We start from the raw sequence: 26823 nt of genomic DNA on the forward strand, positions 1-26823 counted from the left end.
CATCATAAAAGTGCATCTATCCATCATAAAAGTGCATCGATCATCATAAAAGTGCATCTATCCATGATAAAAGTGCATCTATGCATCATGAAAGCGCATCTATCCATCATAAAAGTTCATCTATCCATGATAAAAGTGCATCTATCCATCATAAAAGTGCATCTATCCATGATAAAAGTGCATCTATCCATCATAAAAGTGCATCTATCATCATAAAAGTGCATCTGTCCATGATAAAAGTGCATCTATCCATCATGAAAGCGCATCTATCCATCATAAAAGCGCATCTATCCATCATAAAAGTGCATCTATCCATCATAAAAGTGCATCTATCCACCATAAAAGTGCATCTATCCATGATAAAAGTGCATCTATCCATCATAAAAGTGCATCTATCATCATAAAAGTGCATCTGTCCATGATAAAAGTGCATCTATCCATCATAAAAGTGCATCTATCATCATAAAAGCGCATCTATCCATCATAAAAGTGCATCTATCCATCATAAAAGTGCATCTATCCATCATAAAAGTGCATCTATCCACCATAAAAGTGCATCTATCATCATAAAAGTGCATCTATCCATCATAAAAGTGCATCTATCCACCATAAAAGTGCATCTATCCATGATAAAAGTGCATCTATGCATCATGAAAGTTCATCTATCCATCATGAAAGCGCATCTATGCACTTTTATAATGGATAGATGCACTTGTTTTATCATGATAAATGCTCTTGAGGGTGAGTAAATCATGGGCTAATTTTCACTTTTGGGTGAACTATCCCTTTAATTTAGTGTTTTAAATCCTTTCACATTTTGATGTCAAGAATCAGTATAGTTTTCATCTTAGAATATTTTGTGTTTATGAATATTGTTATGCTTTTGGAAGTTTTAATGTTTCTGTCACATTCTAAAGGCACCGGGACTGAACGTGTGCAGATCGTTGGAGAATATTAATGTTTACTGACAGAGATGAACACAATTACCAAAATGCACTATCATTCCTAAATATATTTATTTTAGCTAAAGCATAATTTTGACTGTACATGATTGTAAAATTACTTGCATATGATCAAGTTATTCTCTTTTATTTTTATTTAAATCAACTCTTTCTTTATTTTTTCTTAAGGGGCAATAAAATATTTGTAAAACTTATTTATATAATAAAGTACAATAAAAAAAAATTTAAACAATGGCGTTATGACTTTAAATCAATTGAATTTAACCCACTGCCTTCATAAACTTTTAGTATGCCACTTTTCATATATACTGGCATATATATGAATCATCAATTGTTATACTCAAAATAATCCATACATTATGCTTTTTTTTTTTTACTCAAAAACGAGTTGTATGAGCAATGATCAATGAGGCCTAACGTACAAGCCATAAATAGCTAGAAGTTCAAAACTTGTTCACAAAAACATACATACATTGATTAAAAGATCTATCACAAAATTACGTGATGATATATGTATTATTACGAATTTAAAATCTGCTATTTTGGGCCGGGAACACAAAAACTAGTTAACATGAAATTAACACAACAGGGTCAAAATAACATCTGTTATAACGATGACAATCCTCTGACTGTACAGTTTGATATTATAACTAAAAACTGTATTAACTAAGTGTGTTACTGAAGAATATTAAAGTGTAGTATAAGCCTAGATACAGGTTACGTTAGGTCGTTATAGCTACTTATCGATAACTACACTTCCCGCAGAATACATTAGCTTTCTAAAGTTGGCTAACTTAAAGTTAGCTTAGCTTAGCCTCATGTTGGACTGCCCGGTTAAAATGTAATTTACGATGGCGCTTGAGGTGACTTAATCCTGGCGGTTTATAATATTGAATCGAGCAGAACGGACAGTGAAATTGGACATGGCAAGAAGAGCATTTTGAATACTTAAGGAAATGCAACTTCCAGTCTAGTAACATGCATGTCGACGACATAAAACTCCCTCGACGCAATGCGCATGCGCGGGCAAAAGTGCAGTGGGATAAACGTGTGTCCCTGCGACTCTGCCCTCCTCATTCATACCCTTATGATCATCACAACGCGTGTCATGATGGAAGAGAAACTGGATTTAATCAGCAAGTGCATCAGAACTTTCCAAGATTTCCCTACGAAAGGGATTCCGTTCAAGTGGGTATTAATATAATACATCTCAGTTAAGCGCGTTGCGGAAGCGCGTTCACGAGGGACTGAAGAGGGACTTAATGTGTGTTTTGCAGGGATATTAGTTTCAGATAGTGTTTAATGTGTGTTTTTCAGGGATATTTTCCCGATCCTGAAGGACCCGAAGGCTCTGACTGCAGTGATGGATCTGTTTGAGGAGCACGTGAGGAACTCTTACCCTCAGCTGGATCTGATAGTCGGTAAGAGGACATTAATTACTGGATCTGCACATTAACGGTCAAAGTTACACTAATAAACCTCGTGGAGGAAAAACATAGGATTCCTATCCGAACTGATCATGATATGGGATCAAATACGTATAGGCTAAGTGATTAAATATAGTGACATTCCTACCGTATTTTTTGACTCTTATTTGATTGTTAGAGAGTCCTATTGTGTAATGTGTATTACAACTTTTGGTAGCACTTTATTTTACAGTGTGCTTGTTACATTGCATATACTTACAGTAATAATAACAGAAAATTATGCATAATTACAGGCAACTAACCCTCAACCAAATCCTAATCCTACCCTAACCTTACAGTAATGTAGTTTTTATGTAAATTTATAATTATTACACTGTAACAATGACACCTTAAAATAAAGTGCAACCCAACTTTTAATGGAATAACGTTCAATTGACTTAAAGTCCCCATGAAATCAAAATGGACGTTTTTTGGCATTTAGTATGAATATGTTAGTCTTACTGTTATCTATAAGCTAGTGTGCTCCAAAACTCGCATTTAGAAGATATAAACGTTCAAAAACTTAGTCTCTCAATATGAATCAATGATTTTGATGACATCACTCTGCACTTCAGCTTCTCATCAGATTTCCTGTCCAATCAAATGCTCTCTAGAATCTGAAGCTCCGCCCCCTACATTATAAATAGAGGGTGAAATTGGTCAATTCTTCACACATTTACTATTTCCTACACGGTGAATGGCACACAGTGCACTATATAGGGGATAGGGAATGATTCAGACAGTGTAAATATGCTTTCCATTGGTGCGAATGAAGTCCGGTTTCACGTTAGTTCACGCGAAACGGCGCAGAGACACGACACACAGAGCGGATCATGTGATCGCGTCGCGCAGACCAGAAAACGTATCAGACCCTTTGAATTCTGCACAAAATGCTGTATTTTAATTTTTAGATCAAATGGTTTGAGATTAGGAGGAAACTGAAGCTTTACCGAACTCAACGGCTCTAAACTAAACGCTATTGGCTATTTTAAAAAAGGGGAGGAGCTGTTCGATATGTCTCGCCTTTTCTTCTTGTTTCAGTGGAAATGATGTCAATACGGTGTAAAGTCAGAGAGTAAAAGTCCTGATTTCACTCATTAGTTCTGTCTCCTGGCTGAACTCTGTGCTAATTAACAAATCCAGGACTTTTACTTCCTGAACCTGGACTTTACACCTCTGCTTACTCGTCTGTTGAGGATGTGATGGATTTTTTAATGAATAAAATGGTAAACTGTATATCAAACTAATAATAACTCTAACATCTAACCTTACTTCCCTTTTTAGGCCTAACAAAACTAACACTCTGAAACACAATGTACTAAAACGTTCTGTCCTGTGTTTTTGAATGGTGTGTGTTGTGTTGCCATACCCCTTTGACTTTGGTTGTGTGTGTGTAAAAATATCATATATGGGAAAATGAAACTAGATGGATGACTAGGCTTGAAACCTGGTGATTATTAAGTAATCATTAAAACAGAATTTGCTCCTACCTAGTAACAGAAGGGTTTGCATATGAAGAACCAATCAAATTATGTAATGTTTCATGTTATTTTCGCCCATACCCCTATTTTATAAAAACTGTTGTATTCGTGTTAGCTGGTGGGATTCTCGATGGAATTTGTCTGAGATCCTCCGGCCGCGATTAAAGCATTAAAGCACGACGCGCTAGAGTATAAATATTATTGAACGGGGACGTCGACTGTAGACGAGGCCCAGGTACGTAGTTAGTAGGGGTGGTTAATCTGTCTGATTTCCCGATTCGATTCGATTACGATTATTGAAGTCCCGATTCGATTACAGTCGATTTTCGATTATTAACGATTTCTCGATTAGCGATTATTGATTTTCCATTTCACAACAGTAAACAAAAATACACTACAAAGTGATTGCAGTATTAAAAAAAGTCAGCTGCTGAATTACTTAACTCTTTTATTGAGTAACAACAACTCAAAGCACTTTCTGTGTAGTGTAGTTATAACTTCAGAATTATTTGTATGTAGCTTATGTTCTGTAGAACACAGAAATGAATACATCACATTGTGTTGTGACTCATCAAGTTGAACTAAACAATAACAAATAAATGAAAGGCTTATTTCCTTTAGGAAGTAGATCAGAACCAACATACTGTAGAAATTGGACAATTTTCTTCTAGAAAGACAAGGTGTTCACTCAGGTGGAGGAAGACTGCAGGTTGCAGTCGAAACATGTCAAGGTAAAGAAAAAGTTTTTTCTCCACCTGAACACCTTGTCTTTCTAGAAGAGAATTGTCCAATTTAATCATTAAGAAGACAAAATGAACATTTTTGAACAACTTACTGTAGCTTCAATTAGTAACATACAAAGCCACTCTTATACACAACTAAATAATAAAGAGTTATGACTTGAAATGTTTGCTGTATACTACAATCAAAAACAGCTTATACAAAAAAAGTGAATGAACATCTGCAGAGAGCACAGTCAAAATGTAACTTTTTGTGACTGAAATTGCACATATTGCAGTATAACGTACATATAACAGATCGGTTTACACAGTGTACTGATGTGAAAACTAAACAATACAGAAAGCAGCTCTCATACAAAAATACTAAATAGGTAACAATGAAATTGCCAATTTTACATACTGTACGTTAGCTTTTAACGAAGAAGGTGCCGTTCGAATTTGGAATCGCCATCATGAGTCTGTTATGTATGTGCGCGTCTCTGTTATGTGCACGCCACGGACTGTCCGCGCACTGCACGTCCGCTTATAGTTCCGCCTTTTGCGTTCTGTCAATATTACGTTATTAGAAAATATATATATTTTTTTTAGAAAATCGATTTTTTGACATTTGTGAATCGATTCAGAATCGTCCACGTCCGCATCGCGATGCATCGAAGAATCGATTTTTTCCCCCACCCCTAGTAGTTAGGTTTAGGGAAAAATCTTCCACAAGGAATAAACGCCATCATCTCTGCGTCGCTTTTACAACATTTCAAACCCCTCAGGTCTCGTCATCTCCGAAAAGCTGAGCTGATGTTGATTCTTGTTTTATTACGAGCTCTGTCTCGTTCTCTTTCTCCAGCAGACTCTCCTCTGTTCTCTCTCACACACACACACACACACACACACACACACACTCACTTAGACTCTCCTCTGTTCGATGTTTGTTTAAACGGGTGATTCTCTGGAGGATGGAGATTTAGTGGCTCCATGACAACCTTTCAACTAACATCTGACCAAAGCCGTAATAATGCCGTGTCGTAGTGATGACGCTGAAGCCGGGATCGTTCGCCAGCTGTGAAACTGTACGTAATGCGCAAGTTTATGATCGAATCAGAGAAAAAAATGCACAAGCTTGGTTTCTCTCGAGAGAGAAATCGCAGATCATAAGCAAACTTCAGACGCTGCTGAGACATTACAAGTCACATCGATGTCACGTGTCTTTACGGGATTTTTACGGGTTGTGTGTGAACGCGCTCTCTGATTCCGGAAAATCACTGGCAGTGTGAATGAACCAAAATCAAAAGAACCCGGGTCAAATCCCGGCTCACTTTATCCGTGTATTATCCGGAATCTCTGTGTGAAAGGGGCTTCTCTCTCTCTCACTCATTCTCTCACAGTGTTGGGAACGTTACTTTAAAAAAGTAATTAGTTATAGCTACTCACTACTTGTTCCAAAAAGTAACTTAGTTAGTAACTGAATTACTCTATAATAAAAGTAACTCGTTACTAGGGAAAGTAACTATTTGCGTTACTGTTAAAAAAAAAAAAGTTGCTATATGTCAAAGAATTTGGAAACACTTTGCAGTTTGAATGTCCTGTATAAACAAAATTACAGAGTATGTTTTTATGTTTTCACTGTTCGATCGCGTCCGCGCCTCACACACACACACATGCGCGCACACAAATGTAAACACTTTGCGACTTTTCGATCGCGCCCGCGCCCCTCTCCCTCTCTCTCTCACACACACCACATTCCAGCATTAATCTTTAAATCGCAGCCTGCTCCAGAGCCATGTTCAGAGCTAAGGCGGGGCTACAGATAAAGCACCCGCGTATCTAACAGTAGTTCCGCATTACATTAATTCATTTGCACGCGAGTTTTATTTATTTTTATACCGTGTATTCTCCGTGTAAATGTATGCACCGAACCGTGACGCCCGTATACCGTTTCGGTTCAATACGAATACATGTACCTTTCCACCCCTAGTTCTTGCCTTTGTTTGACCTCAATGAATTTGAAGTAGTATATCTCCACCTTGAAAATGCCAACTTTTCATCGGATTGCTCCTGACTCGCCATCTCTGCTGCTTCATCAAATCTCTGTTTAGCTTGTGTGTGTGTGTGTGGCGCGTGTGCTGGCATGTGTGTAAAAATACTGGCTCTGATTGGCTACCATGAAAGACATGACTCTGCCTTAGCCAATCATAATCGCTTACCTCGTTATTAACCCACCTCCTCACTAGCTGTGCGAGCCAGGGGTGCGTTCGGATTACACAGTTTATCAGAGAATGTCTAATAGAGTTTATTCAATCAGACAAACATACTGTGTCTCACACACACACACACACACTCTCACTCACTCACTCACTCACTCACTCACTCACTCACTCACTCACTCACACACACACACACACACACACACACTCACTCGCCCATATATACAGTATATGTGAGATGAGAACATACTGTCACACACACACATGCTCTCTATTTACAACTTTTTTACAACACAAAACTTTACCCTATTTACCTATATGATGAGACACACACAGACAAGCGACAAATGTACGCAATTTCCCAATTTAGCAAGAAGGACTGATGATGCGTTGATTTAAATGGTTTATTTTGTACAGTGTTAAAGTGTAACTTTAAATATAGAACAGTTTTGTAAGACTAGCTATTAATTCTTCACGTCATACTGGAGCATTTTATCATTATGGTAATTTTTTGGGAATGATGTGTGTAAAGCATCTACTTTTTATTAATCAGATGAAAGCGTTACGGAAAAGTCCTAGTTTGTGAATAACGTGAATGCTAACTGTTGGAGTATCTCCTCTCTCTCCAGGACTGGACGCTCGAGGGTTTCTGTTCGGGCCGCTTCTGGCTCAGAGATTAGGAGTGGGATTTGCTCCGATCAGGAAAAAAGGGAAGCTCCCCGGCCCGACACTATCAGTGGCGTACAGTCTCGAGTACGCGCAGGTACATGAGCTTATGAGTTATCCAGCATCACTTATGAAGATCATTAATCCAGTCTTCAGTGTCACATGATCCTTCAGAAATCACTCTAATATGAGGATCTGATGCTCAAGAAACATTTATGATTATTATCAGTGTTGAAAACAATTTCAGGATTCTTTGATGAATAGAAAGTTAAAAAAAACAGCATTTAATAGAAAACTTGTGTAACATCATAAATGTCTTTACTGTCACTTTTGATCAATTTAATTCATCCATTATGAAGAAAAGTATTGATTTATTTGATTTATTTCCCCCAAAAACATAAAAAAAAAAAATCTTACTGACCCCAAACTCTTGACCGGAAGTGTTTAATGTTACAAAAGCTTTCAGTTTCAGAGAAATGCTGCTCTTTTGAACTTTATTCATCAAAGAATCCTGAAATAAAAAGTACACAACTGTTTTCAACACTGATAATAATCATAAATGTTTGTTGAGCATCAAATCCTCATATTAGAGTGATTTCTGAAGGATCATGTGACACTGAAGACTGGAGTAATGATGCTGAACATTCAGCTTTGATCACAGGAATAAATTACACTTTACTATATATTCACATAGAAAAACAGCTGATTTACATTATAATAATATTTCACAATATTTCTGTTTTTTTTGTGGTATTTTTAATCATATAAATGCAGCCTTGGTGAGCAGAAGAGACTTCTTTTAAAAACTAGTGCTGTCAAACGATTAAAATATTTAATCGCGATTAATCGCATTAATGTCATAGTTAACTCGCAATTAATCGCACATTTTTATCTATTCTAAATGTCCCTTGATTTCTTTTTGTCCCATTATTTTTTTTTTCTCATTTTAATGCTCTTATCAACACGGAAAAGTGGATCGGCTTGCTTTGTGCAAATGTTTTTTTTTATTGAAAACAACATCGGCATATACTGTAGTGTTCAGTTTCACGCTAACATTCTCACTCGGAGCAAATAATCGCATCAGAGAATTCGCATTCGCGACAAGCGGTGTTTCAGACTGGACGTGCTGCGACGATCGCTCAGTTCACAACGACAAAACACACAGATCACTTTGGTCTTCTCAATGGAACTTGGAAAGTAAACTTTCCATTCAGAATAGGGCTGAACGATATTCTGTTTAAACATCGACATCGCGATGTGCGCATGAGCGATAGTCACATCATAAAATAAAATAAAATTCTTTATCAAATTTTATAAGGAAAGACAAGTACTTTGTTTAGGCTTGGCTTGTAGGGAATTCCAAACCTGCGTATATTCAAACGCACATAACTATAGAACCCATTCTAAATGCGCATGTGAACGCCATCAGTGTTTCTCACAGGTTCGCGTTTAAAGTCTGTGTAGAGGGAATGGTGTCGTCTTAGCGGCCCCTAATTTAATAACAAATGATCATTGCGACGGAAGCAAATCAATCAAAACTAACTTTAGATGGAAATAACTTAACTCTGCTGTAAAGCCGAAACAATCTCTGTTACCTTAAATTATACGCTTATCTCTGTAAAGCTGCTTTGGAACAATCTACATTGTTAAAAGCGCTATATAAATGAAGATGACTTGACTTGACTTGACATCGCCGGAACATGCGATGTGAAGGGTAGTAGCACCGATGGTGTATTAAGAGAACGGTAGCACACACAGTAAACACGAGTTTGTTGCTGGGGTGACGAAATGATGATTTCTACCAAAAAGAAAGTTAAAATATCTTGGCTATATAGTCGGCTATTTGGGACTATTTCGGCTACAAAAAGGAGGATGTTGACCAAAAAGAGGTACTTTGCCTGGAGTGTTATAAAGTTGTGGATGGTTGTCTTTTTTAAAAAGTCTTTTGTCTTTTATTTTTCGTGTTCGCATTTATGAGGAAAAAACAATGTTACGTGACAGTTCTCCATTACGGACATGAGCACTCTGAAAGCGGCACTAAAAGACTGCTTTAAAACTTTCACAGAGACCTCAAACAGAAAGCACAAAGCCTTTCTTTAAAACGAATTTCGTTTTGTATTAATTGTATCTTAATTGTAATCAGTGTTTCATTATCCAATTTCCTGGATTTAATAAATAAAAAGTAAATATAGCAAAGATATACGGAGGCGCCAGCGCCTGACTGGAGCTTAAGCAATCATCCGAAACTCAGCGTATAAGCCTACTCGCCTCACACACCTAAAAAAAAAAAATAGAAATATATCTATTATCTACAGAAATCTCTACTTTTAAACATAACCATTCAAAACAAAATAAAACTATGTAGCCTAATCCGAAATGTACATTTCTCTCCGGCGCGTTCACTACTGCGAAGATCGCGAGTTAGTAGCCTATCGCCAACTTCATCTTTGCAGCCGACACAGAAAACACTTGTTTATTAATAAACAATTAAAATGTTTCATTGAAATATTGTACATATTCATAATCATTACTTTTGCTAGTTCTTAGTGACAGCTTTTAGGTGCCGTTACATGAACGCGTCGAGAGAGAGAGAGGTCGAGAGAGAGAGAGGTCGAGAGAGAGAGAGGTCGAGAGAGAGAGAGGTCGAGAGAGGTCGAGAGAGGTCGAGAGAGGTCGAGAGAGGTCGAGAGAGGTCGAGAGAGAGAGAGAGAGAGAGAGAGAGAGAGAGAGAGAGAGAGAGAGAGATCTGTTAAGAGCGCCGCCACGTTGGATTGCGTAGAACGTTCACCGAATTCTTACAGAAATATGTTCTAATTTTGGAAAAAAATATTAAGTACCTTTTTGTCACTTGTAATGAAGCTTGCTTATTAGTGAAATTATTAATATCATGGAATGGTAATTATTAACTTTAGTCTGGATTGATGGCTAGCAATATCGCAATATATATCGTTGGGAAAAAAATATTGCAGTGTGATTTTTTTTTTTTTTTTTTCCCAATATCGTGCAGCCCTAATTCAGAATCTTGTTGGCATCCACTCAAAACGTAACGTTAGCCTACTACTCTTCGGCCGGCTCGCGAGCCCAAACAAGTGTGTGTGGCGTGCCTGTTGTTGTGTTTCCGGTCTAGCTAGATCCGGTGTGGTGTTGTAGTTTTTCTAACGCTAGTTGTTGCAACAGCATGTGAAAAAAACCTACAAAGTTTGCTAGGCGTTAATCTCGCGATTAAAAAATTGACGCCGTTAAAATGGGATTGCGTTAACGTCGTTAATAACGCATTTAACTGACAGCACTATTAAAAACATTAAAAAATCGTACCGATCCCAAACTTTTGAACAGCAGTGCATGTTCAGTATAAATATATTATTATCATCACATCATAAAATGATGATCTTCTGCTGATGATGTTTCAGGCCGAGGCCGAGATGCAGGAGGACGCCGTTTCTGAAGGACAGAAGATCCTGATCATTGATGATTTACTCGCTACTGGAGGTGAGCGAGAACACAGCTTCACATCAGAATCAACATTTCCTGATGATTTGCTCTTAACTTTAATGACATCCCAGGGTTTTTTAGTCAAAGAACAACAACAAAAAAGTCATTCTGAATGTTTCTCTGATGGGAGACTCTTATTTTGAAAGACATGAGTGAAGCTTAAAGGAGTAGTTCACTTCAGGATTATTATTTACTCTCCCGCACGTCATCCAAGATGTTCATGTGTTTCTTTCTTCAGTCGAGAAGAAATGAAGGTTTTTGAGGAAAACACTCCAGGATGTATAGTGTCTTCAATGGGGTCCAACGGGTCGAAGGTCCAGATGTGAGTTTCAGTGCAGCTTCAAAGTCTCGACACGATCCAGCCGAAGAATAAGAGTCTCATCTAGACAAACCAGCGGACATTTTATAAACAAAATAAACATTTACATTTACTTTTTTTTTTTATCCACAAATGCTGTTCTTGCACTCGCTGTGATGCGACACACATTACGTAATCAGGTTGAAAGGTCAAGCGTGACATAGGCGTAAAAACAGACCTAGTGTTTACAAAGCCAACGTGCAAAGACTGAGTCAAACGCCATTTACAATCGAATAATAATAAATAAATAAAAGGTAAAACTAGGGCTGTAGTCAACCAAAAAAATGCTTAGTCGACCAAAGTCCTGTCCTGCGCAATGATTAATCGACTAAAAAAAAAAGAAAAAAAGACGCGATGTTTTGCATTTTGATTGAACATTTATTAAACAATTGTCATAGAGCATTTATAAAACAACAACGAATTTTTTTTTTTTTATTGACACCTGGGATCCCGTTTTTAATTTAGGCTAACTTAATTTCGTTTTTCTTTATTTAAATTTCGTTTTTTGTTAGTCAGAAAAATATTAGACTTAAAAGTATTGCTTAAGTCAACAGACTGTGTGCGTTTTATATCAGTGTCCGTTCTCGGAGAATAAGCCCTGCTCGCGTGAGGTGCGCCACTTCCCGCTCGCGCTGTTCTGTAGTTTACTATTAATTCTGAACATGTCGCGTCTCGCGTGTCTGTCTATATTGCACCAAATGCGACACTGCACTCCCTTGTGAAGTCGATTGGATGAACGGTTCTCGAAATAATCAAAATGCAAACGGACAGACAGACACATAGAGATTACTATATTCCTTACTGAGCGCAAAGCAGCAGTGCAGCCTACGAGTGTTCTACGGGGTGCGCTAAACTGTGGCGCTGTTACAAAATAGCCTAAATTAAAGCATTTAAAGTTGGGGATAAAACATAGGCTAATTATATTTAGAATACAGTAATATATAACTGCTTATAAAGGAATAAATATCAAGGAGTAAATCAATGAAAATTTCTTTATTGGTAAAAAAATAAAATAAAAAAATGCAACTGGTCGACCAATGAGAATGTCAGTCGACCAAGACGGCATCGACCGATTAGTCGACTAAACGACTAAAGTTGACAGCCCTAGGTAAAACAACGATGTTGGAGGAGAAAATGAGTTTTTCATCCTACTCTACATTTCTGAACCAGAACACGCTTGACCTTTCAACCTGATTACGTAATGTGTGTCGCATCACAGCTAGTGCAAGACCGGCAAGAGTGTTTAAAAAGTATATAAATGTTTATTTTGTTATAAATGTCCGCTGGTTTGTCTAGATGAGACTCTTATTCCTCGGCTGGATCGTGTCGAGACTTTGAAGCTGCACTGAAACTCACATCTGGATCTTCAACCCGTTGGACCCCATTGAAGTCACTATATGGAGAAAAACCCTGGAGTGTTTTCCTCAGAAACCTTCATTTCTTCTCGATTGAAGAAAGAAAGACATGAACATCTTGGATGACGTGGAGGAGAGTAGATTATCAGGAAATTTTAATTCTGAAGTGAACTAATAGCAGATTATTCAATAGAATAGGAGTCGGATTTGCTCCGATTAGGAACACAAATCTTCTAGCAGCAACGATGTGTGTGTGTGTGTGTGTGTGTGTGTGTGTGTGTGTGTGTGTGTGTGTGTCAGGAACGCTGTGTGCGGCGTGTGAGCTGATCCGACAGCAGAAAGCCGAGGTTCTGGGGTGTTTGGTGCTCGTCGAACTCAAGGATCTCAACGGATCCGACAAGCTGAAGCCGACGCCGGTCTTCTCTCTAATACAGTACTGACGTCTCAGAGGAACTGTGTGTGTCATTCACGTCTCTGAGGAACTGTGTCATTCACTCGATGGTTTACGTCTCAGAAATATGAAGAATTACAAGCAATTTATCAACACTTCATCCTTTATGGGTTTGATGGTCTTAATTCCACCATGAGAATTAGGAAAAGAAATGGCCTGCGTCTAAAATCACATACTTTTGAATAATAACTTTGTGGTAATGATGGGAGAAATTAAAGGTATAGTGGAGGATCTTTCCGAATTTTAGATAAGACCTCTCCACTTTTTGAACAAGTTTGATTGATTCACCAGAATGATTGACAATTAGGAGGACCAATAGTATAGGTGATCCACCCGGAAGTAAAAAATCCTCCACTATACCTTTAAGCTTTTTGAATCATTCGCTTGGCAAAATGATTGTGTTATTGAAACTGGTGACCCCTGCTGGCCAGAACAGTGTAAATGCAGTGAAAACATGCATAAAAACACCTTTAACAAACCAGTTAATCTATTAGATGCAATCAACAAGTCATCTAATAGCAGTAAATATGAAGTGTCTGTGGAATGTGTTATTAATTTGTCGGGCTTGTTTTATAGAGAGCTTGGTTTATCGGACCAGTAAAAACTGATCTGAGATCAGGTAAAAATCATATATAGACACCGGTTTCATGGAGATCGTCGTCCCCTAGTGGTAAAACATTGACATTTCAAAACATAAGGAAGCCTCGTTCACTGAAATCACGTGACTTCAGCAGTTTGATACTCGCTGGTCCAGAACTAATGATTCAAAGCTTCTCTAAACGGTTCAGAGTCACCACTATAAGTTCTGTATCATATGTGGTTTGAATTTGTGCAGTATGAATGCAATCCATTCACCATGTTGTCATTGTCATGTGACCAAACTGAAGCAAGTCATAATTCCTGTTTTATGGCTTCATTATGCAATTTCAGGTACTTTTCACCAGGTTTTTTTTTCTTTCTACTACATAGTAGGGAAGTGTGCGATTCGAGACAGTGGATTATAAGAGTACCTGATGTACAGAGAGAGTATGAAACACCATTGCTTGCATGAACTTGTTTATTGTAAATGATTCCTCCTGTTACTTGTCAACATTTATGAACGGTTATTGTGCCAAAATGCAAAGAACAATGTCACGACCTCAGACAATATCTGCTAAAAACATAGTGACTTGTAAAATGCAAACTATGAACAAATGAAGCTAAAAATGAGTGTCTTCTAAAAGTTGAAATCCATAATAAAAATATATTGCACATGGTATGGTCTGGAGTCTGGTCTGCTTCTGCTCAGACGCGCTCCTCTTCCTTCATCTTCTGGGTCAGGGCGTTCAGCACAATGTTCAGATCTGCGCTCTTGTTCAGTTTCAGGTACAAGTCTTTCCTGATTGGATGTATCGTGAGCCACGCGGGGGTCGACTCGGCCAGCAGGCGAAGATGCTTCTCCATCTCGTCTAGAGAGAAATGAACATATGAATGAATGATCCACCAGCAAAAAAAGCCCCATATTAAGAGCCCTCGCTATGAGAAAACCCACTGAATCATAAAAACAATTAAATATTTGTGGCCTTTTATCATCACGATTAGCAAAGCAACACGCCATGAAATCAAACTTGACTTTTGCAGTGTTTATTATAAATTATCGGGTTGTCAAAATCAAAAGCGAAGATCAAATATCTCTTAAACATGAGCAAAAGTCTAATTATATTCAAATTCTAAAGGCAATCCTTAATGTTGGAAGAAAACGGTTCTGTATCGTCTCTTACGCCCACAAGAGGACGCGAGCGAGCGCAATGTAAACCAAATCAAGCATTACATCTTTCTTTGAAATTAAACGTTTAAGTGCATTTACTTTTGAAACAATTGTTCTTAAATAAAACATAATTCCCTTAATGTGCATGCAAGGAAAATTAGTGCATAAAACCGTAAGCGCATCAGCAACCTGAAAAAAACTCAAACATTTTTTTTAAAGAAATTAAGACCCTTTAAATATTGTAATTTCTTTAAAATATATATATAAAAATATCTTAGGATTTTTTTAAAAAGAAATTAAGACCTGTTAAAGACCCTTTTAAGATTATTTTAAGATATTTTAAAGAAATTAAGACCCTTTAAATATTGTAATTTCTTTAAAATAATCTTAAAAGGGTTTTTAAAAGGTCTTAATTTCTTAAAATCCTAAGACCCTTTTAAGATTATTTTAAGATCTTTTAAAGAAATTAAAACTTTAAATTAAAATTAAATTAAGAAAATCTTAAAATAATCTTAAAAGGATCTTTAAAAGGTCTTAATTTCTTTAAAAAAAAATCCTAAAACCCTTTTAATATTATTTTAAGATCTTTTAAAGAAATTAAGACCCTTTAAATATTGTAATTTCTTTAAAATATCTTAAAATAATCTTAAAAGGGTCTTTAAAAGGTCTTAATCCTAAGACCCGTTTAATATTATTTTAAGATCTTTTAAAGAAATTAGGACCCTTTAAATAGTGTAATTTCTTTAAAAGATCTTAAAATAGTCTTAATTTCTTTAAAAGGGTCTTGATTTTATAAATCACTCATGACTCTGGGAAACGGCTGCACTGACCGGAGCTGAGCGGAGACCGGTAGCTAGCGATCACGCGGTTGCAGGCGAGCTCCATGAGGAGGGCCGGCTTCTTCTCCGCTACGAACACGTTGCGCAGGATCCGGGCTAGCTCCGGGAGCCGTGACATCATCACCAGGCGCCGCTCCTGCTCCGGGTCCCTCGTCATCACGGCCCGCAACTTCTGAGCCTCTTTAGCTCGAATCTGAAGAGGGACAGATGCGGATTAGCTTTAGTGAGAAAACTTGAACCATAGACAGTTAAAAAAAGATGGATGACACCCCTTAACTCTCTTCCACTGGAGAAAAGTGAAGCCACCAAAGTCCTAATATGGCGCTGACATCTTGAGCTATACTGGGACCAGCCACCGGGGGGGCGATCGAGACTCTGGGTTTATGAGCTATACTGGGACCAGCCACCGGGGGGCGATCGAGACTCTGGGTTTATGAGCTATACTGGGACCAGCCACCGGGGGGCGATCGAGACTCTGGGTTTATGAGCTATACTGGGACCAGCCACCGGGGGGGCGATCGAGACTCTGGGTTTATGAGCTATACTGGGACCAGCCACCGGGGGGCGATCGAGACTCTGGGTTTATGAGCTATACTGGGACCAGCCACCGGGGGGCGATCGAGACTCTGGGTTTATGAGCTATACTGGGACCAGCCACCGGGGAGCGATCGAGACTCTGGGTTTAATGAGCTATACTGGGACCAGCCACCGGGGGGCGATCGAGACTCTGGGTTTATGAGCTATACTGGGACCAGCCACCGGGGGGCGATCGAGACTGGTTTATGAGCTATACTGGGACCAGCCACCGGGGGGCGATCGAGACTCTGGGTTTATGAGCTGTACTGGGACCAGCCACCGGGGGGTGATCGAGACTGGTTTATGAGCTATACTGGGACCAGCCACCGGGGGGCGATCGAGACTCTGGGTTTATGAGCTATACTGGGACCAGCCACCGGGGGGCGATCGAGACTCTTTGGCTTCACTTTTCAGGACTTGTGCGACACGCTTGACTTGAACTAGTGTTGTCAAAAGTACAGACTTTCACATTTTTAAAATGTGCCTCTGAGCAGAATCATAAACCCCTCTGATTGGCTGTTGTGTTCACACGCTCATCAAATATGTCTGTGATTGGCTACAATGATCAGCGGTTCAAAAACATGTTGTAAATATACATACATTTAAATGTGAGCGGGAGCTTTTGAAAGCACAATCAGCAGACCTGCTTTTAAACGCTCCCGTGTGCGTCTAAGCATAATTTAATTCTAATTTTGGTCACGGCTTGTCTTGAAAAACGAGGACGATTTGACGGTGGTCGTAGGAGAATCACTGCAGGACTGAGAATCTGATCGCAACGGCCATTAATCGGCTGTCGGTGAACACGTCAAACTAACGATCAAAGACTTCAGATTTTAGCCTATAGGATCAGAGGATTCTTTTAGGATTTGCTAAATTGGTCTCAGACGGCCAAGATCGCACAGTGTGAGCCCGGCTTCAGCTGTTGGTGTGTGTTCAGTGGACTGACCCTCTCCAGCAGGGACTGAGAAACTCCTCGGAGCGCACCGGGCGTTTCTGACGGCTTCTCTGCGGTCTCGGGCTCTTCGGCGCACGCGCTCTCGGCGGTCTTCAAGGCCAGGTTAGCCAGCGCTTTCTCCATCTGGAACGAGAAAAGGAAGTCAGAGACGTGATGATCAGTTTAAGCTCTACTTTTTTTGGTTTTCAAGGAATACAATCAGAGATCTCACTTATCAAACAATATCTTTATTACCTTCAAATTAAAAAGAAACAAGTAAATAGTTAAATAAAAATAAAGTTTCATTTACAGATCAACTTTTGTTTTTGAATAACATTTGCTATTTATAGTACAATTGTTATATATGCGAGTGTGTGTGTGAGTACAGAACCTTAAAATGGCATTGATTTATTAATCTAACCTGATTAAATATGATAATTACTTTACATTTATATTTAAATGTGTCCTTGTGGTGAAAATACAGCTTTTAATGTTGTTTATGTGTCTATGTGGTGTTTTTAATCTGCTTTAAGATAAACCGTGTGTAAGTTCATAAGTCGACAGCATTGCTGAGTATTTCCTCCTTAAAACTGCAGTGAACCAAAGACAGTCTCAAAAACACGCTTTGAAATCGCTGGTGTTTCTGACGTCACAAACTACCTTGTAACCAATCAGATCAACGTGTGATAGTCAACCAGTGGATCTCTGAGCTGAGTGAGTGAGTGGAGGCGGGGCTCATTTGCATATTCATAGAACCGTGCATACTAAATGAGGCGAGAAAAAAATATTTAAAAACCGTTTAAATATTTCATTTTGGAGATCAAAGAGTTAAGGGATAAAATTGACTACAGATCTTTTAAGGCCTTAATTTGTGAAAGAGTGAATTAAGATCTTTAAGAAACCTTTTAAAGACCCTTTTTAGATCTTAGGATTATTTTAAGACTTTAAGAATTCAATTTAAGAACTGATAAGAACGTAAATGTATACCTTGAAATGCAATGTAAGTCGCTTTGGATATAAGTGTCTGCTAAATGCATAAATGTAAATGCAAGACCCTTTAAGATTATTTTAAAACCTTTTAAAGCCAATAAGACCTTTTTAAGACCAGCAGAAACCCTGATGCGTGTCACTGAACCATGTGCTCGCTCACCTTGGGCGTCATGAGCGCTCGAGCTCGGTCCAACACCTCCTGAGCCGAGCTCAGTTTCTCAGTTTGAGGGGGTTGAGGCAGATCACCGGGCTTGACGTTGGGAACCTCGTCCACATTGAACCTCGGATGCCAGCGGGTCAGTTTGTCATCAGGGACGACGATGGGAGGGTTTAGGGAAGCCAGGAACGTCTGGATCCAACATAAGAGAAGACATGATTGGAATTTACAAAAAAACATAATATCCAGAACTCATGCAAGTAAACCTGCTTACCTTGTGGTGTCCCTTCACAATCTCAACAAGGTTCTGGTGAAAAATGCACCTTCTTTCCAAAAGACGAGAGGCCGACAACACTGGACGAGTACCGTTGAATTCTGGCGGAAAGAGACACTTTATTAAAATAAATAATGATTTTAGAACTTAAACATATGAGGGCTGCATGATTTGTAGGGCTGGGTATTGACAAATTTTACAATTCGATTCGATTTCGATTCACAAGCTTGCAATTCGATTCCGATTCAATTCAATATGGATTATTTAGGATATCAGGTTCAATACATTGAACATTTTCTCAAGGAAAACAAATCGTATAAGGTATAATATTGAACTGATTTGTGTACAAACACTAATTACACTTTTATTTATTTTTATAATAATAAAGTTATATGAAATATAAACATTTAAATGGTGGCTGTCATAAAAACCTGCCAGATTTATTCAAACATGCATTCAATATTGAAGAACATTAAACATTATAATGAATATGTAATATGGTGCATATATTTAGCAAAATGCTCCTCTAGAGTTAATTTTTCTTGCTGACTAACGAGTTTATGGACACTGGATCTGGTTTTTCTGAGGTAAATGTGACGTCACATGACTGTTTTACTGACGCCTTTCCACGGTTGAAACACTGATTGAGCGATTCCATGTCACATGATACGGATTTTGATAAGTTGTCCTCTATCTTTTAACACACTTTCAGATGCTCATTCATGTTTATTTCGCACTGTAACTGGTGTTAAGGCGGAAGAGAAGATCATGTGCTGCTCTAGAGCTGAGCCAGAGCGATCTCACACCACAGCACCAACACGGTAATTATTAGGGATGGGAACGACACGGGATTTGGGAAATCGACTGTCGAGGCCCATGTGTCGACTTTTTGTCGGATTGTCGGCCTTTTTTTCTTTTTTTTTTAAAGAGCAGCAGCAATGCGGAGGGTGGAAAATATTCTACATCAGGGTCCGAAATTAAGGCCAAATGCGGGTAGATTTTCTGTTTGGCGAGTAAATCTCAAAAGGCTATCCGCCACACTGGCGGGTGAATGTTCATAACAAAATATGAAATTTTAAGCGCGCACGCACGAGCAGAGAGAGAGAGCGAGTCCCGGCCAGGCGTCCTTTTGACAAGCGTCCTTGACAGGGCGGCCAGAGCTTCTTTGCAGCTCAAGTCGGCGGCGGTGTGTACGTACCTACAGTTAACGCTCTTTCTGTTGACGGCGCTGAGGAAAAAGCTCCCGCCACTGTAAGAAGCTGTCGCCGCCCATTTGTGTCCTCCTGCGCACCCATCAAAGCCGTGCAGAACGTCTTCAGCACTCGCGGATCGTGCATATTTCCGCTGCTGCTTCTGTTTACACACCATGGTCGTTCTTTTCTCGAGAAAAGGAGTTTTCTCATAGCGTTTGCAACGCAATACTCGTTCCCTTATCTCTCAGGGAACCGAGGTTAAAGTAACCGAGGAAATGTAATAAATTAAAAGCCAAAAAAAAAAAAAAATGCAATTTGGAAATCCCACAAGCCCCGCCCCCTCGACATGTCGACACTATTTTTTTTGTCGAGTGGAGCATGTGTCGAATGTCGGTCGTTTTGTCGAGAAAAAGTCCCATCCCTAGTAATTATGTTTTAGAAATTCGGAAGAAAATGGACGTAATTTGAAATCTGAGACTTTGCTTCATATCAATAGTAACAAAGCACAAAGATTATTGCGATTAATTGGATGGGATGCGCGCTACGTTACATTCATTCATCAACTGAAAACAGGATGACTAATCGATTCTTGGGATTTAAGAATCGATATCGGTTCATAAAAATGAGAATCGATTAAAATCGAGAAATCAATATTTTTTATCCAGCCCTAGTAATTTGGGTAAAAAACAAAACGTTAAATTATGCGTGTTAAATTCACTGCAATGATCACGGGTGCACAGATGGAGTCGGTGCACCAACCGGCCATAAAGCCGAATTTGTATTTTTCCGGACCGGAAGTGCGCCCGCGTGCACAACTATATTGGAATCATATAACAATGACGCACGAGTGTAGACGGTGAACGTTTGTTCAGCTCAGCTTCTCACGTGTTGGATGAGAAACCAAACAGACGAACATGTGACGAAGCTGAAACGCTGCTTTGTGTAAAGAAGAACTTGCATGCACTTTTGAAGAGCTAGAGGTAAACGTCAGGTCTGTAGAGGACCTTAAAATTACAGTGACTTATTTTGATTTAAAAAAAAAAAAAAAGCACCTTCTGTAGCATCTTTGTTATACTTGTTGCACTAAACATTATTTGATTATTTGGGTTTTATTTAGTTTCACTGGTAAAGACCTTTTTTCTTTGCACCGAATTTAAAAACAAAAACAAATGCTGATTAAATAGCCAAGCATGCGTGTTGATTATGTTGTGAACTATGCAGTCGTTGCCTTTAATTTCACATGGTTACAGTTAATGTTTTTATTTAAGGCCAGTTTTATGTAGTTTCAAGTTCAACCCAATTTAAACCAAAAGCGAAACGCTGATGCTAAATGTCAGTCCCATCGCTGTCTGTGTTGAATGTGCTTTACTGCGCAGTTACTGACGTTAGTTTCAGATGTTCAGTTATTGTTTTCAACAGCCAAGAGCCAGTTCAGCCTGTTAAATACCAAATAAACATCTTGTTTATCTATACTTTTATTCTTTCTTGTTCATTGCTTAAAGAAAAAACAAAAACTATCGGCCATGAAAAATCAGTGCATCACTACAGAGCCGCATTTAATGCCCCAGTCAGTGTTAATGTCCCTCACCTTCTTCAATGACCGGCTCCACTGTGAGCTGATAGCTGGACCTCTTCACAGCGGCACTGAACGAGGGAATGTTCTTCTCCTGGCGAAAGGAATAGGCGGAGGGGTAAACCGCCTTTATCTGGCCCAGGTGGCTCTCCTCGAAACGCCTGAGGAGAAAGCAGAACTAGGGTTACCCTGTTAACCAGCCTCTTCAACACGAGCAAATCACTAAATCTTCACTCTGGGCGACTAAATGTCTATCATTAGCCTTAGACTAATAATTTTTTCGATTTTACTTGCATGTGTGTGTTAGAGGCTAAATATAAGTTTAGCATAAATATAGACTATTTCGATGTAGCTCAATGGACGGATGCGCAGCGTATCGAGAGAGAGAGAGAGAGAGAGAGAGAGAGAGAGAGAGAGAGAGAGAGAGAGAGAGAGAGAGAGAGAAAGAGAGGGGGAGGGAGAGAGAGAGAGAGAGAGAGAGAGAGAGAGAGAGAGAGAGAGAGAGAGAGGGGGGAGAGAGAGAGAGAGAGAGAGAGAGAGAGAGAGAGAGAGAGAGAGAGAGGGGGGAGAGAGAGAGAGAGAGAGAGAGAGAGACGGCACGCAACCTGTAAACGATTTTGTTGCATTTTTGTGTCAAAATAAGTTCATTTGGAATTATTAGCAAGCAGTTTCTCCTGTAGTGGGCGGAGCTAATGCACAAAACAATCTCATTGGCTGGAGCTCATTCCTGTTTTGATTTCAGCAAATCAGTTCGCGTGAACGCTGAAAACGTGATTAATATTCATGAGCGCAACAGCTCATCAATCCTTGTATATATAAATAGTATAAGTGCTGAGCAACAATTAATCGCATCCAATATAAGTGTGTTTACATAATATGTGTGTGTACTGAGTATAATTATTTTGTATGTATATATATATATTATATATATATATATATATATATATATATATATATACACATACACATGCATGTAAATATTTAAGGAAAATTTGTTATTTATACATAAAATATTTATATACAATATAAATTATGTATAAATAGATACAGTATATACATGCATGTGTGTATTTATATATATACAAAACAATTATACACAGTGTACACACACATAATATGTAAACACAAACAATATTTTGGATGCGATTAATGATTGCCCAGCACACACATATAATATAGATATAAATAAAATAAAAACACACATAAAATATAAACTAAATATAAACAAAATATAAACACACAAACAATATATCAGACTGGCGAAAGGTGATTCTATTGCCAAGGTGTGTGTGGAGGGTTGACTCTTACTTGCGCATCATGTCTTGGACCCCTTGCTTGACCTTGGCGAAGGTGACGGTCTCGGAGCGGTTGAACAGCATCCCGACGATGGTCTCCGTACTGCGAAACATCTCGGACAGAAGCTTGTACTGGTAGGGCAGGGTGAGGCCGGGCGGGACGTCCCGAGCGAGATTGTGGAAGCGCTGATAAGCTGGGAGCTTCTCTCTGAAACACACACATAAAACTTCAGCAACAAAACACACAAAGCATCTCTGAGGTATCTGTAGAGTTTATTAAAACATGAGGGTTAGTGCACGACAATTTACATTTTTGGGTGAACTATCGCTTTAAGGCGAGACACGGCAGGCAAAAACATCCTTTTTTTTTTTTTTTTACTGGTCAATTTTGAGATTTTGGGATATTTGTCTTCAATAACATGTCTTCTTTCAGACTTGTGGTGAAAAAAAGTCAGAAATACACATTTAGGTCTTTATTTTACACACTTTGTCTGTTTGCGTCTGTAGATTTAGATAAATTCAACAAAAGTTGGCGTTGTAAATCAACACGCTGCTCCCTGTTATCACACACACTTTAGAAAGCTCTCTCTCTCCTGTGCAATGTTGTCGCATCCAAATATGGTCATTTCCTTTTTATCAGCAACCAATCGTGAAAGTAATAGGGCTGAATGCGCAATCTCATTGGCTGATGATAAATGTTTAAAGCCCGTTTTCTCAAAATGACTTTTCTCTCCGAAATCTCCACTTCAGTCGCACCGATATACACCAAACTCTCCAGTCTCGCACCTAGTTATATTATGAAGACATTTACAGAGGGATTTGTAAATATATTATTCCTAGCCTGATTTATGTAACATTTTATTCCAAAAAATATGGTGAAAATCATTTTAAGGCTATTGACAGTATATTCTGATTTACAGGATAACAAAAGTAGATATCCATAAATCCCTCTGTAATTTTTTTCCCATCTAATATGTGAACACAATGAAAAGATAATTTATATCCTGGCTTTATCCAATACTCAGATTTCGCTTTTTAAAATATATGCAAATTAGCGCATATTTAATTAGATATTGCCTAATTTGCATATTTAAACATTAAATTACAGAAAACCTTTTTTTCCTCATCTTAATGTAGGTAATCAACTGGGAACGTTTTATGGTGATATCTGCTAGTTAAAAATGTTACCATATTCACCTGTAGTGTCTCGCCTTAATCAACAATAGTAGAGAAATAGTTTTAATGCGAAAATTTCGGACGCGGATTCCAGACTCAGTTTGTAAGGACCTTTAATGCCGAGCCCTGCATTGAGTAAACAAACATTTGCATCGGCCAGCGAACCTCACCTTTCCTCTGGTTCAGGCCTAGCCTGTGCCTCAGTAGCTTTAGCATCCGCCGCAACTCGCTCGGCCTTTCTCTGCTGAACCTTTGCCGAGATCTCGCGGGCAGCGTCGAGCCTCGCTTTCAGCTCCGCTAGTGTTGAAACGGGAGCGGGCGAGGGATTCGCTACGGCTTCGGACTGTCCTTTCAGTTTCTGCAGCTTCGACTTCAGCGCCGACACGTCCTCTCGGGAAAACGTCTTCTGAAAGAACACAAGCCGTGTGATTAACGAAGCTCGAGGACAGCGGGAGGCTCCTGAAGACCCCCATGTGTCCGTTACCTTGCTCCGGCTCGTCCGCGTCGGCCTATCGGCTCCACCAGGGGAGATATTAGCATTGTGATTAACAGTATTTTTTGAGTCTTTGCTGGCGGTTTGTTGAGCCTGAGCGACGCCGTTGGACGAAGGCTCAGTGCGCTACATCAAGATAAGACAGGGTGGGTTAGCAGTCATTAAAACACACCGATACACAAATGCATTCACAGAACAGTAAAGCAATGTAGCCTAGTCTATTTCACCTAAAATACTCAAACTAAAAACACACATTAGCACAACATGCTAATGAAATTAAACAACAATCATCTATTTATTAAGATTATATTGAAAAACTTGCATGATAACTTGATATTCACAAAATGGTAAATTATTCAGAATTAATTTATCCTCCGCAATCGTTTCATCTTTTAAATTTTCCATTCTCAAAACTTTTGTAAGATTGCACAGACCGGCGACTATAAAAACGGATGCCACGCATCATAAACAATTAGTTATTTCTTATTAATTTAACTGATTTAATTAACTTTTCACACATTTATGAAACCCTGAAGTAGTGTTTAATCATGTTTTTTTTTGTACTGTCCCAGTTCAAATAAACTTGTAAATAAAATAAAAACTTAATTTTCTCATTTATTTTTATCAATAGTGGTACATTATTATACTATTCACATTATTACTAAAAACAAATTGCATCAAAAGTAATAAAAGTAATTTTAAAAAGTAGTTGGATTACATTAATAAAAAAGTGTAATGGAATAGATTAAGTTACGTTACTAACTACAATTTATAATCAAGTATAATTTGCATTTAGTAATGCAATACAATTTATTAGTAATCTAATCAGCAATATCGTTTCGGTGGATTGGATAGAAGAAAATCCGATTAGCTTTTTTTTTTTTTGGACAATTGAAGCAAAATACGTAATATTCTAATGAAAATGTTAAATGAAGTATTATCAGTTTAAAGTCAAGCAACATCATTTTTCATATATATATACACATACATATATTTATTTATTTTTTATTTTTTTTAAGTAATGCATCTAAAGCAGACTGTAAAAAAAGGGGTCTAAAGTAATACATAAGGGCCATTTTAAATTAATTAGGGCCATTTTCGCGTTTTACCAAAAATGTGTAACGTTATTGGAATGGATTACGTTACTAACAACTTTTTTTTTAAACTCAATTCATGATTATTTTTTAATTTGATTTATTTTTAATCATGGATCATTTGTATTCAATAATGAACTAAAATTAAGTAGGCTAATCTACCCAGCAACAGCGTTTAATCCCATTAGTTTTTTAGGCTTGTTTGTTTTTTAGACGAATGAAGCGAAATACGTAAAATTCTATGAAAAGTTTTAAATTAAGAATTATCAGTTTATGGTTAAGTAGAAGCAGGTTTTTTAAAAGTAATGTGTCAAAAGTAGTACATTAGAGACATTTTATTAAATGGATGTAACGTTACATAACTTATGCGTCCACGTCGCGTTTTACTGAGCGTCGCGTTTCAAACACACATTCTGTTTTGAACGCAACATTTAGCGCTAGATAACGTTACCTGCTCTTTATCGTCGTGTTTCAGCAGATCGAGCCTCTTCCTCGCGGTCTTCGGAACCGTGCGGTCCTCCGGGGAAGTTCTGCCGAGTCTCAGGCGCTTCTTGGCGCTGCTGTGTTGTTCGGCCGTGGACGGGAACACCACCGAACACACGTCGAACTCCGCCGAGGTCCGTTTAGGGGTCCGGGGACTCGCCGTTAGGCTCACATGACTCACCTCTGTCGCGGTTTCTACCGTGTCCGCTGACAGAACCTCATCGATGACTTTGAGGAACTCCTGATGAACGTGTTTCTGCGGTTCTGGTGTCGCGTGAACGCGCGCAGACCGTGTGGCTCTGGACGATGTTCTTGGTTTAGCGAAAACCACCGAATCCGAAACGTCCACGGACACTTTTTGTCCCTTCGACCGGACAGATCGACCTACACCACCCTTCTTATTCTGTGCAAAATAATCGGTAACCCGCGCTTGAGCCATTCTTCTGTAAGAATGAGATCCGTGGCTGGCGTGAGGCAATTGTTATTATCCCACCGGAAGTTCCTCTCAGCGTCTTCTCTGTAGACTAACTTTCGCGCGAAATCGGATCACGTGACTTATGTAGGCAGAGCCTGGCTTATAACCACGCCCCTAACCCGCTGATCAAACACTCGCAAAACTGACTGACTGACTGACTGTAAACATGCAAATATTGGGTGTCATATCCACAATAAATAACACACACACTTATAAGTTTACTAATTTGATTTGGCTCCTTGTGTTATTTGTATATTCAAATATATTTTATTCTATTTTTTACCACGTTTAGCAGTCATTTTGGTGGTTGGGTTTTGGAATGAATGGAATTATGTTCTCTCTATTGTAAATTTGC

The 26823-nt window shown here is 38.6% G+C and overlaps 3 protein-coding genes across 4 annotated transcripts in view; 2 read left to right on the forward strand and 1 right to left on the reverse strand.

The window, feature by feature from the left end:
- The window catches only part of galns (galactosamine (N-acetyl)-6-sulfatase), a 50715-nt gene extending 49048 nt beyond the window's left edge, over positions 1–1667 (forward strand). Inside the window, exon 14 of the mRNA XM_079865027.1 lies at positions 1–1667. This exon is cut by the window's left edge and continues 1742 nt beyond it. The gene's annotated coding sequence lies outside the window, so the exon portion shown is untranslated.
- A 304-nt stretch (positions 1668–1971) lies between these two features.
- On the forward strand, positions 1972–14425 carry aprt (adenine phosphoribosyltransferase). Its single transcript, XM_079865063.1, has 6 exons — positions 1972–2150; positions 2280–2383; positions 7477–7610; positions 10924–11002; positions 13019–13387; positions 13537–14425. Exons 1-5 carry the CDS (start codon positions 1975–1977, stop codon positions 13156–13158), a joined length of 633 nt encoding a protein of 210 aa, XP_079721189.1. The 5' UTR covers positions 1972–1974; the 3' UTR covers positions 13159–13387; positions 13537–14425.
- A 21-nt stretch (positions 14426–14446) lies between these two features.
- On the reverse strand, positions 14447–26509 carry cdt1 (chromatin licensing and DNA replication factor 1). 2 transcript variants are annotated; one of them, XM_079865001.1, is made up of 10 exons: positions 25962–26509; positions 24408–24542; positions 24094–24329; positions 22761–22955; positions 21468–21613; positions 18687–18787; positions 18416–18604; positions 17278–17409; positions 15747–15948; positions 14447–14617 (listed from the first exon to the last, which is right to left on the reverse strand). In XM_079865001.1, the coding sequence occupies exons 1-10, from the start codon at positions 26430–26432 to the stop codon at positions 14454–14456; spliced, it is 1971 nt and encodes a 656-aa protein (XP_079721127.1). In that variant the 5' UTR covers positions 26433–26509; the 3' UTR covers positions 14447–14453. The 2 variants fall into 2 exon arrangements, with proteins under 2 accessions (XP_079721127.1, XP_079721128.1); XM_079865002.1 differs by having other exon boundaries at positions 24094–24326; positions 25962–26504.
- Between the last annotated feature and the right edge of the window lie 314 nt (positions 26510–26823).

This window comes from Squalius cephalus (assembly GCF_949319135.1).
Source record: "Squalius cephalus genome assembly, chromosome: 3".
NCBI classification, from domain to species: domain Eukaryota; kingdom Metazoa; phylum Chordata; class Actinopteri; order Cypriniformes; family Leuciscidae; genus Squalius; species Squalius cephalus.

What these genes read in the sequence shown, in the direction of transcription:
- aprt (XM_079865063.1), top strand. Translation starts at nt 1,975, where the DNA reads ATGCGCATGCGCGGGCAAAAGTGCAGTGGGATAAACGTGTGTCCCTGC. An exon ending in TCAGCTGGATCTGATAGTCG is followed by an intron (nt 2,384 to 7,476) that starts GTAAGAGGACAT and finishes CTCTCTCTCCAG; the next exon opens with GACTGGACGCTCGAGGGTTT. An exon ending in TGATTTACTCGCTACTGGAG is followed by an intron (nt 11,003 to 13,018) that starts GTGAGCGAGAAC and finishes TGTGTGTGTCAG; the next exon opens with GAACGCTGTGTGCGGCGTGT.
- cdt1 (XM_079865001.1), bottom strand. Translation starts at nt 26,432, where the DNA reads ATGGCTCAAGCGCGGGTTACCGATTATTTTGCACAGAATAAGAAGGGT. An exon ending in GTCCAAGACATGATGCGCAA is followed by an intron (nt 21,614 to 22,760) that starts GTAAGAGTCAAC and finishes CTTTCTCCTCAG; the next exon opens with GCGTTTCGAGGAGAGCCACC. An exon ending in GGAGCCGGTCATTGAAGAAG is followed by an intron (nt 18,788 to 21,467) that starts GTGAGGGACATT and finishes TCTTTCCGCCAG; the next exon opens with AATTCAACGGTACTCGTCCA.